This window comes from Pristiophorus japonicus, unplaced genomic scaffold, assembly GCF_044704955.1.
Source record: "Pristiophorus japonicus isolate sPriJap1 unplaced genomic scaffold, sPriJap1.hap1 HAP1_SCAFFOLD_709, whole genome shotgun sequence".
Classification (NCBI taxonomy): domain Eukaryota; kingdom Metazoa; phylum Chordata; class Chondrichthyes; family Pristiophoridae; genus Pristiophorus; species Pristiophorus japonicus.
Genome location: NW_027254623.1, coordinates 178,602 through 190,668, shown reverse-complemented (window position 1 = coordinate 190,668; position 12,067 = coordinate 178,602). Strand labels below are relative to the sequence as shown.

The 12,067-nt window shown below is 46.3% G+C and overlaps 1 protein-coding gene across 1 annotated transcript; it reads right to left on the bottom strand.

The window, feature by feature from the left end:
- Positions 1–8,009: 8,009 nt before the first annotated feature.
- LOC139256307 (zinc finger protein ZFP2-like) lies at positions 8,010–9,305 on the bottom strand. The gene has a single exon (XM_070874185.1). It carries the CDS (start codon positions 8,970–8,972, stop codon positions 8,010–8,012), a length of 963 nt encoding a protein of 320 aa, XP_070730286.1. The 5' UTR covers positions 8,973–9,305.
- Positions 9,306–12,067: the final 2,762 nt, after the last annotated feature.

Below are 12,067 nucleotides of genomic sequence, written 5' to 3'. Positions count from 1 at the left end.
GTAAGCGGGTCAGGCAAGGAATGGAAAGGGAAGGGCAGGCGGCTGACTGGGGCACTAAAGCTAGGCCTCGCCCCAGGCTGTCTCTCTCCAGCACCCCACCCACTGCACCACTGCACTCCGCCCTCTACCCCGTTCTCCACCTCTTCCCCCCCCCCCCCCCCGCTGCCACCACCACTCTCCGTCCCCCACCCGGCTCTACACCTACCCCCCCACTGCCACCGTTTTCCCCCGCCTCACCGCACTCCCCCATCACCGTGTTCCCCACTGCCATGGCTCTTCCGTCGCACCTCCCCCACCGCTCTCCTCCCGCTCTCTCCCCCCACCTGCCCCCCCCACAGCTCTCCACTCTGCCGCCACCGCTCTCCTCCCTGCCGCTTCTCTCCCCGCTCCTCTTCTCTCCCCACACCACCGCTTCTCTCCCCATGCATGCACAGAACACGTCCAGATTGCTGTCAGCAGCTGACCTCCCGAGGTCTGGAAAATTCTCCAGCACCGGCCAGGTCCCAAGGCTGCCGGACCAGAGACTTCCAACTGTATAACATTTGATCCTCTCATCAAAATCATTGATATATATTGTGAATTAATGAGACCCAAGCACCAATCCTTGTGGTATCCCACCAGTTGCAGCCTGCCAACCTGAAAATGAACCATTTATTCCTAATCATTTTCTGTCTGCTAACTAATCCTCAATGCATGCGAGTATTACCCCCAATTCCTTGAGCCCTAATTTTGTTTAATAACCTCTTGTGGCACCTTATCGAATGCCTTCTGAAAATCCAAATACACCCTATCCACTGGTTCCTCCTTATCTGTTCTGCTAATTACAACCTCAAAAAACCCTTAACAGATTTGTCAAACATAATTTCCCTTTCATAAAGCCGTGTTAATTCTGCCCAATCATATTATTATTCTCCAAGTGCCTGTTACCACATCCTTAATAATAGGATCTAGCATTTTCCCTATTACTGATGTCAGGCTAACTGGTCTGTAGTTCTCAGTTTTCTCTCTCCCTCTGTTCTTAAATAGCCCAGTTACATTTGCTACCTTCCAAACCATGGGAACTGTTCTAGAATCTATGGCATTTTGGAAGATGTTAACCAATGCATCCACTATTTCTATAGCTACCAATTCAATACTCTAGGATGTAGGCCATTAGATCTATTGGCTTTCAGTCCCATTAATTTCTCCAGTACCATTTTTTGATTAATACTAATTTCTTTTAGTTCCCCATTCTCACTGGATCCTGGGTTCTCCAGTAGTGCTGGCAATTTTTTTGCGCCTTCTTCCGTGAAGACAGACACAAAGTATGTGTTTAATTTCTCTGCCATTTCCTTGTTCCCCATTATAATTTCTCCTGTCTCATCCTGTAGGGGACCCATATTTACTTTTGCTAATCTTTTCCTTTTTTTACATACCTATAGAACCTTGTGCAGTCTGTTATTTTGTCTCTCGATAGGTTACTCTCATGTTCTAGTTTCCGTTTCTTTATGAATTTCATGGTCCACCTTTGCTGAATTCTAAAATCTTCCCAGGCTTACTGCTCTTTTTGACAACATTATAAGCATCTTACTTTCATCTAATACTATCTTTAATTTCTTTTCTTGGCCACAGTTGGACCACTATTCATGAGGGGGGTTTTGTGCCTGCCTTAAAGAAATGCATGTTTGTTGTAAATTATGTATTCATCCTTTAAATGCTAGCCATTCCTTTTCTGCTGTCATACCTTTCAATATAGTTCCCCAAACTACCTGAACCAACTCTTCCCTTATACCTACAACTATTTTTGTAGTAACATCAATACAAGTGCCCCCTGATTAAACTGACAAACTTAAACAAATGAAACTTTAGACATTACGTAGTTCAAAGTAAAATTTGGTTACTGGGGGTGATGATGCACTCCAGTCCCTCCGGCACCCACCTCTCGCAGAAGGCCGCGAGTGTCCCGGTGGACACCGCGTGCTCCATCTCCAGGGACACCCTGGCTCAGATGGAACCACAGAAGAGAGGCAGGCAGTCGGGCTGAACGACCCCCTCGACTGCCCACTGCCTGGACCAGTTGATGGCCATATTGGCCATGCCCAGGAGCAATCCTTCGAGGAGTCCTTCGGACCTTCCCGCTCCCCTCCACACAGTGCCCAAAGATCAGGAGTGTGGGACTGAAGTGCAACCAGAACTTGAGGAGCAGCCCCTTCAAATATTGGAAAAGGAGCTGCAACCTCACACATACAACATAGATGTGGAACATGGAGTCCTCCAGACCGCAGAAATTGCAGGTGGCCTGGGAGTCCGTGAACCGACCTTAAAATTTATTGTATGGAACTGTTCCATGCAACACCCTCCAGGCCAAGTCACCAATAAATAAAGGGAGGACTCCCGCACCCTCATACCTAGAGTTTACTTTGTTTAGATTTAATATCCTAGTTTCAGAATGACATGATTAGCATGTGTAGCGAGTTGGTCTTACCGCAGGTAAAGTGTCCACAGCCAGATAGGGAATGGAAGACCAACAGGAAGAGCAGTGCAAGGAAGGTAGTGCAGGGGTCACCTGCGGTCATCCCCCTGCAAAACAGATACACCACTTTGAGTACTGTTGGGGGGGATGACTCATCAGGGGAGGACAGCAGCAGCCAAGTTCAAGGCATTGTGGATGGCTCTGCTGCACAGGAGGGCAGGAAAAAGAGTGGGAGAGTGATAGTGATCGGGGATTCAATTGTAAGGGGAATAGATAGGCGTTTCTGTGGCCGCAACCGAGACTCCAGGAGGGTATGTTGTCTCCCTGGTGCAAGGGTCAAGGATGTCTCGAAGCGGGTGCAGGACATTCTGAAAAAGGAGGGTGAACAGCCAGTTGTCGTGGTGCACATTGGTACCAACGATATAGGTAAAAAACGGGATGAGGTCCTAAGAGACGAATTTAAGGAGCTAGGAGCTAAATTAAAAAGTAGGACCTCAAAAGTAGTAATCTCAGGATTGCTACCAGTGCCACGTGCTAGTCAGAGTAGGAATCACAGGATAGTTCAGATGAATACGTGGCTTGAGCAGTGGTGCAGCAGGGAGGGATTCAAATTCCTGGGGCATTAGAACCGGTTCTGGGGGTGGTGGGACCACTACAAACCGGATGGTCTGCACCGAGGCAGCACCAGAACCAATGTCCTAGGGGGAGTGTTTGCTAATGCTGTTGGGGAGGAGTTAAACTAATATGGCAGGGGGATGGGAACCAATGCAGGGAGACAGAGGGAAGCAAAATGGAGACAGAAACAAAAGACAGAAAGGTGATGAGTAAAAGGGGAGGGCAGAGAAACCCAAGGCAAAAAACAAAAAGGGCCACTTTATAGCAAAATTCTAAAGGGTCAAAGTGTCTTAGAAAGGCTCTGTGCCTCAATGCGAGGAGTATTCGGAATAAGGTGGACAAATTAACTGTGCAGATAGCAGTTAACGGATATGATGTGGTTGGCATCACGGAGACATGGCTCCATGGTGACCAAGGCTGGGAACTCAACATCCAGGGGTATTCAACATTTAGGAAAGATGGACAGAAATGAAAAGGAGGTGGGGTGGCGTTGCTGGTTAAAGAGAAAATTAATGCAATTGTAAGGAAAGATATTAGCTTGGATGATGTGGAATCGGTATGGGTGGAGCCAAAGGGCAGAAAACGCTTGTGGGAGTTGTGTACAGACCTCCAAACAGTACTAGTGATGTTGGGGAGGGCATCAAACAGGAAATTAGGGGTACATGCAATAAAGGTGCAGGAGTTATCATGGGTGACTTTAATATGCATATCGATTGGGCTAACCAAACTGGAAACAATACAGTGGAGGAGGATTTCCTGGAGTGCATAAGAGATGATTTTCTAGACCAATATGTCGAGGAACCAACTAGGGGGAAGGCCATTTTAGACTGGGTCTTGTGTAATGAGAGAGGATTAATTAGCAATCTCATTGTGTGAGGCCCCTTGGGGAAGAGTGACCATAATATGGTGGAATTCTACATTAGGATTGAGAATGAAACAGTTAATTCAGAGACCATAGTCCAGAATTAAAGAAGGGTAACTTTGAAGGTATGAGGCGTGAATTGGCTAGGAAAGATTGGCGAATGATACTGAAGGGGTTGACAGTGGATAGGCAATGGAAGACATTTAGAGACCGCATGGATGAACTACAACAATTGTACATCCCTGTCTGGTGTAAAAATAAAAAAGGGAAGGTGGCTCAACCGTGGCTATCAAGGGAAATCAGGCATAATATTAAAGCCAAGGAAGTGGCATAAAAATTGGTCAGAAATAGCAGGGGACTGGGAGAAATTTAGAACTCAGCAGAGGAGGACAAATGGTTTGATTAGGGCAGGGAAAATAGAGTACGAGAGGAAGCTTGCAGGGAACATTAAAATGGACTGCAAAAGCTTCCATAGATATGTAAAGAGAAAAAGGTTAGTAAAGACAAACGAAGGTCCCCTACAGGCAGAATCAGGGGAAGTCATAACTGGGAACAAAGAAATGGCAGACCAATTGAACAAGTACTTTGGTTCGGTATTCACTAAGGAGGACACAAACAACCTTCCGGATTTAAAAGGGGTCAGAGGGTCTAGTAAGAAGGAGGAACTGAGGGAAGTCCTTATTAGTCAGGAAATTGTGTTGGGGAAATTGATGGGATTGAAGGTCGATAAATCCCCAGGGCCTGATGGTCTGCATCCCAGAGTACTCAAGGGGGTGGCCTTTGAAATAGCGGATGCCTTGACAGTCATTTTCCAACATTCCATAGACTCTGGATTAGTTCCTATGGAGTGGAGGTTAGCCAAGGTAACCCCACTTTTTTAAAAAAAGGAGGGAGAGAGAAAACAGGGAATTATAGACCGGTCAGCCTGACATCGGTAGTGGGTAAAATGATGGAATCAATTATTAAGGATGTCATAGCAGCGCATTTGGAAAGAAGTGACATGATAGGTCCAAGTCAGCATGGATTTGTGAAAGGGAAATCATGCTTGACAAATCTTCTGGAATTTTTTGAGGATGTTTCCAGTAGAGTGGACAAGGGAGAACCAGTTGATGTGGTGTATTTGGACTTTCAGAAGGCTTTCGACAAGAGATTAATGTGCAAAATTAAAGCACATGGGATTGGGGGTAGTGTACTGACGTGATTGAGAACTGGTTGTCAGACAGGAAGCAAAGAGTAGGAATAAATGGATATTTTTCAGAATGGCAGGCAGTGACTAGTGGGGTACCGCAAGGTTCTGTGCTGGTGCCCCAGCTGTTTACATTGTACATTAATAATTTAGACGAGGGGATTAAATGTAGTATCTCCAAATTTGCGGATGACACTAAATTGGGTGGCAGTGTGAGCTGCGAGGAGGATGTTATGATGCTGCAGAGTGACTTGGGTAGGTTAAGTGAGTGGGCAAATGCTTGGCAGATGAAGTATAATGTGGATAAATGTGAGGTTATCCACTTTGGTTGTAAAAACAGAGAGACAGACTATTATCTGAATGGTGACAGATTAGGGAAAGGGGAGGTGCAACGAGACCTGGGTGTCATGGTACATCAGTCATTGAAGGTTGGCATGCAGGTATAGCAGGCGGTTAAGAAGGCAAATGGCATGCTGGCCTTCATAGCGAGGGGATTTGAGTATGGGGCAGGGTTACTACAGTTGTACGGGGCCTTGGTGAGGCCACACCTGGAGTATTGTGTACAGTTTTGGTCTCCTAACTTGAGGAAGGACATTCTTGCTATTGAGTGCAGCGAAAGTGCACCAGACTAATTCCCAGGATGGCGGGACTGACATATCAAGATAGACCGGATCAACTGGGCTTGTATTCACTGCAGTTCAGAAGAATGAGAGGGGATCTCTTAGAAACATTTAAAATTCTGACGGGTTTAGACAGGTTAGATGCAGGACGAATGTTCCCAATGTTGGGGAAGTCCAGAACCAGGGGTCACAGTCTAAGGATAAGGGGTAAGCCATTTAGGACCGAGATGAGGAGAATCTTCTTCACCCAGAGAGTGGTGAACCTGTGGAATTCTCTACTACAGAAAGTTGTTGAAGCCAATTCACTAGGGGGATCAAGGGGTATGGCGAGAAAGCAGGAATGGGGTACTGAAGTTGCATGTTCAGCCATGAACTCATTGAATGGCGGTGCAGGCTCAAAGGGCCAAATGGCCTACTCCTGCATTTATTTTCTATGTTTCTATGTTAACTAAATCATTTTCAAACTTAATGTAAAATTCTATATAATTATGGTCACTCTTCCCAAAGGGCCACTTTCCTACAAGGTTATTAATTAACCTTTCTTATTGCATAATATTAGATCTAAAATAATCTGTTATCTAGTTGGTTCCTCAACATACTGATCTAGAAAACCATCTTGTATACCTTCCATGAATTCATCCTCCACACTATTACTGCAAATTTGGTTTGCCCAGTCTGTATGCAGATTATTGTATTATCTTGTTACATGCAGCTCTAATTTCCTGAGTTATACTGTGCCCTACATTACCACTGCAGTTTGTGGCTTATAAAGAACGCCCACCAATGTTTTCTGCCCTCGCTGTTTCTTAGCCCCACCCACAATGATTCTACTTCTTGATTTTCTGAGCTAAGATTCTTTTCCTCTACTGTCTTTATCCCATCCTTTATTATCAGGTCTACCCCTCCTCCTTTTCCATTTTGCTATCTCTTCTAAAAGTTACGTATCCTGGAATATTTAGTTCCCAACTGTGGTCATTTTGCAACCTCGTGTCCATAATGGCTATTAGATCAAACCTATTAATTTCTGTCTGCGCTATTAATTCATCTATTATATTGAGAATTCTTTGTGCATTCAGATATAGTGCCTTTAGTTTTCGTTTTCTAAAATTGTTTCCTTGATTTCTTCTTTGTCAGTAATGCCCTATTACCTTTGTTAGTCTCTCTGTCCCTTCCTGACCCACTCTGCTTATTCTTACACCAAACCCTGCTCTGCTCTAGCGCCTTGACATGTAATTTGTTGCTTTTACTCTGTATCTAAACCATTCTGTACACTTCCCTGAATCTCCCCCACCTTCATTAGTTTAAAGCCCTGTTTACTGCCCTAGTTATTTGATTTGCCAGGACACTGGTTCCTGCCCAGATCAAGTGGAGCCCATCCCAATGGAACAGCTCCCTCTTTCCTCAGTACTGGTGCCAGTGCCCCATAAAGCAAAACTCCTGCCTTCTACACCACTCTTTTAGCCACGTATTTAACATTTTAATCTGCTTATCCCTCGACCAATAGGTGTGTGGCTCAGGTAACAATCTGGAGATTATTAACTTTGATGTTCAGCTTTTTCATTTGGACTCCAACTCTTCAAACTGTTTCAGCAGAACCTCACTGTTAGTCCTACCGATGTTGTTGATTCCTACGTGGACCATGACAACTGGATCCGCCCCTTCCCATTCTAAGTTCTGATTCTGAGCTACCCCGGGGAGAGGGCAGTGTGTGATGTCCCTGTAGGATGCAGTATGTTCAGTGTCTGACCCTGAGATGCCCCAGGGAGAGGGCAGTATGAGACATCCCTGTGGGATGCATTATGTTCAATCTCTCACCCTGAGCTGCCCCAGGGAGGGGACAGTAAGTGATGTCCCTGTGGGGTGCAGTATTTTCAGTGTCTAACCCTGAGCTGCCCTAATTCCTTCTGCTCTAGGGGGCAGTCACGCTCCTCTCAGTCAGAGTAAATAGGAGGGACAGCGTCCTTTACTAGACACCGGCGATATTTCAAGGCACACAATGCCTGGCTCCATCCCAAAGAAATCCAAAACAAACCTGCAGATTCAATTCATTTTATTATCAATGGTTCAAGAAAGTTTAGCTCCATTTGTTGCACCTTTCAGTATTTGAAGAAAGCCGTTTAAACAGTGAAATATGGATACAAACACAATCAGCATTATTTTTATCTGACCCTTTTCCCGTTGATTAGTTGGTCCAATATCTAGAATATTAATCTCCAGTTATAGGGGTGATCAATATCAATAAATAGAAACCACATATACCAAAATGGACATGATTCAGTTTGGCATAACAGCAGAATCCAAACCCTGCAGGCACTTGTGAACTCGCTGATGTCTCAGCAGGTTGGACGACTGAGTGAATCCCTCCCCACACACAGAGCAGGTGAACGGCCTCTCCCCAGTGTGAACTCGCTGGTGTGTTATCAGGGTGTATGACCGAGCGAATCCCTCACCACACACTGAGCAGGTGAACGGCCTCTCCCCAGTGTGAACTCGCTGGTGTGTCAGCGGGTGGGATGACTGAGTGAATCCCTCCCTACACACTGAGCAGGTGAACGGCCTCTCCCCAGTGTGAATTCGCTCATGTGTCAGCAGGTTCGATGACTGAATGAAGCCCTCCCCACACACGGAGCAGGTGAATGGCCTTTCCCCAGTGTGAACTCGCTGGTGTTTCAGCAGGTTGGATGACTGAGTGAATCCCTTCCCACACACAGAGCAGGTGAATGGCCTCTCCCCAGAGTGAACTCGCTCATGTGCCAGCAGGTGGGATGACCGATGGAATCCCGCCCCACAGATGGAGCAGGTAAACGGCCTCTCCCCAGTGTGAACTCGCTGGTGTGCCAGCAGGCGGGATGACTGAGCGAAACTCTTCCCACACTCAGAGCAGGTAAACAGCCCCTCCCCAGCGTGTATTCTTTGGTGTGTCAGCAGGTGGGATGACTGAGTGAATTCCTTCCCACACATGGAGCAGGTGAACGGCCTCTCTCCCGTGTGAACTCGCTGATGTGAAAGCAGGTTAGATTTCAAAGTGAATCCCTTCCCACACTCAGAGCAGATAAATGGCCCCTGCCCAGTGTGAACTCGCTGGTGAGTTAGAAGGCGGGATGACACAGTGAATCCCTTTCCACACACAGAACAGGTGAACGGCCTCTCCCCGGTGTGACTGCGCCGATGAATTTCCAGCTGGGATGGGTAATTGAATGCCTTCCCACAGTCCCCACATTCCCACGGTTTCTCCATGGTGCGGGTGTCCTTGTGTCTCTCCAGGTTGAATGATCAATTGAATGCTCGTCCACACATAGAACACGTGTATGTTTTCTCCCCACTGTCAACGGTTTGATCTTTTTACAGGCTGTATAACTGGTTAAAGCTCTTTCCACAGGCAGTGAACTGGAACACTCTCACTTGGGTGCGTGTGTCTCGGTGCTTTTCCAGTCACATTGATGTTTGAAATCTGTTGCCACAGACAGAACAGACAAACATTGCTCTTTCCACATTCAAAGGCCGATAGTATTCAAGTCCTCAGGAATTGAGTGATTCCATCAGATTTTGATGTGATATTTAGTTTTAGAGCTTCCCGTTGGCAAATCCTCCCATTCTAATACCCTGGAAAAGAAGTTTACAAAAATAATTACTGCAAGTAAATGACAGAAATTCAGAACAGACAATTCTAGATTCTATGGAACATTCTTTCCTTTCTTGTTCCTCCAAACCTGTAAATCCCCATCCCATACAGTCTCCGTTCTCCCTGTCTTGAAATTCAAACACATCGCACGTCTGAAGACAGCTTGTTCTCTGCTCCCAGTTTTCACCACCAACTCTGTCTGGGTTCAGTTTTACACACTGGTTCCATCCCTCAACTCCCCTGAAGGTGCTGACACTGGCTGGGTTCAGTTCTCCACTCACTGGTTCCCCTCCCTCTCCTCCCCTGAAGGTGCTGACTGTGGCTGGGTTCAATTCTGCACTCACTGGTTCCCTTCCCTCTCCCGAAGGTGCTGGCTCTGGCTGGGTTCAGTTCCACACTCACTGGTTTCCCTCCCTTGAAGGTGCTGACTCCAGTTCTACACTCACTGGTTCCCCTCCCTCTCCTCCCCTGAAGGTGCTGACTCTGTCTGGGTTCAGTTCTACACTGACTAGTTCCCCTCCCTCTCCTCCCCTGAAGATGCTGACTCTGGCTAGGTTCAGTTCTACACTCACTGGTGCCTCTCCCTCTCCTCCCCTGAAGGTGCTGACTCTGGCTGGGTTCAGTTCTACACTCACTGGTTCCCCTCCCTCTCCATCCCTGAAGGTGCTGACTCTGGCTGGGTTCAGTTCTACACTCACTGGTTCCCCTCCCTCTCCATCCCTGAAGGTGCTGACTCTGGCTGGGTTCACTGGGACACTGAAGCCCCGCCCACACGTTGTTCGTTTGTAAAGATGTTCACGCATGCGCTCTACTGCTCGATGAGTCACCATGGCGGAGCACAAACCTGCAGCTGTCCTTCACAAAGATGGCGGCCGTCACCCTCGGTTTGTTGCCGCGAAAATGCCCTGGAGCTGCAAATTCGGAATTTATAGTTTCTTAATACATGCTTGCGACCTACACTAGGTGTGTATGAAGCCTACCTGCGAGGTGCGTTCCTCCCCTGTTCCCCGCTGATTCGGATCGGCTCCAAACTGCGGATCCGGCCTTTGCCCGCTTCCAGGCCGCGTTCGGTCTGATCAAAGTCACAATGCGCATGCTCCAAGTACAGTTCGGTGTTGCGCCTGCGCACTGGGCTCCTGCAGCGTGAATATTGTGCTCTGGGGGCACTGGACCGTAAGGAACAGGAGCAGGAGTAAAATCATTCGGCCCTCGATCCTGCTCCGCCATTAATGAGATCTTGGCTGATCTTCTACCTCAACTCCACTTTCCTGCACTATCCCCATATCCTTCATTTACATAATATCCAAAAATCTATTGATCAATGCCTTGAATATATTCAAACCCTGAGAGCCTACACAGCCCTCTGGGGGAGAGAATTCCAAAGATTTCACCACCCTCTGAGTGAAGAGGTTTTTCCTCATCTCAGTCCTAAATGGCCGACCTCTTATTCTGAGACTCACCCCTGGTTCTAGACTTCCCAGCCAGAGAAAACATCCTTCTGCACCTACCCTGTCAAGCCTTTTAAGAATTTTGTATGTTTTTTTACCCTGTCAAGCCCTGTATGAACTTTGTATGTTTCAATAAGATCACCTCTCATACTTCTGAACTCTAGAAAATAGAGGCATAATCTACTCAATCTCTCCTCATAGGACAATCCCCGCATCCCAGGAATCAGTCTAGTGAACTTTTGTTGCACCTCCTCTATGGCAAGTATATCCTTTCTTAGATAAGGAGACCTAAACAGTACACAATACTACAGGTGCAGTCTCACCAGGGCCCTATATAATTGCAGTAAGATTACTCTACACTTATACTCAAATCCACTAGTAATAAAGGCCAACATGCTTTATTAATTGCTTGCTGTACCTGCATGTTAACTTTCAGTGATTCATGTACAAGGACATCCAGGTCCCTCTGAACACCAACATTTCTCAATCTCTCACCATTTAAAAAATACTCTGCTTTTCTATGTTTCCTACCAAAGTGGATAACTTCACATTTCTCCACATTATATTCCATTTGCCATGTTCTTATCAATATATATCAATGACTTGGACTTAAATGTTGGGTATATGATTAAGAAATTTGCAGATGTCACTAAAATAGGCTGAGTCATTGATAATGAAGAAGAAACATAGAAACATAGAAAAATAGGTGCAGGAGTAGGCCCTTCGGCCCTTCGAGCCTGCATCGTCATTCAATAAGATCATGGCTGATCATTCCTTCAGTACCCATTTCCTGCTTTCTCTCCATACCCCTTGATCCCCTTAACCGTAAGAGCCATATCTAACTCCCTCTTGAATATATCCAGTGTACTGGTATCAACAACTCTCTGCGGCAGGGAATTCCACAGATTAACAACTCTCTGAGTGAAGAAGTTTCTCCTCATCTCAGTCCTAAATGGCCTACCCCTTATCCTAAGAAAGCTGCGGATTACAGGAAGATATCAACGTATTGGTCAGGTGGGCAGAACAGTGGCAAATGGAATTCAATCCGGATAAGTGTGAGGTAATGCATTTGGGGAGGTCTAACAAGACAAGGGAATACACATTAAATGGTAGGACACTGGAAAGTGTAGAGGAACATCGGGACTGTGGAGTGCAGGTCCACAGAATCTCGAAGGTAGCAGGCCAGGTTGATAAAATGGCTAAGAAGGCATATGGAATACTTGCATTTATAAGTCGAGGCATGGAATACAAGAGCAAAGAGG

Excerpts from the sequence above, each read along its gene's own strand:
- LOC139256307 (XM_070874185.1), bottom strand. The coding sequence starts at position 8,972 with ATGGAGAAACCGTGGGAATGTGGGGACTGTGGGAAGGCATTCAATTAC.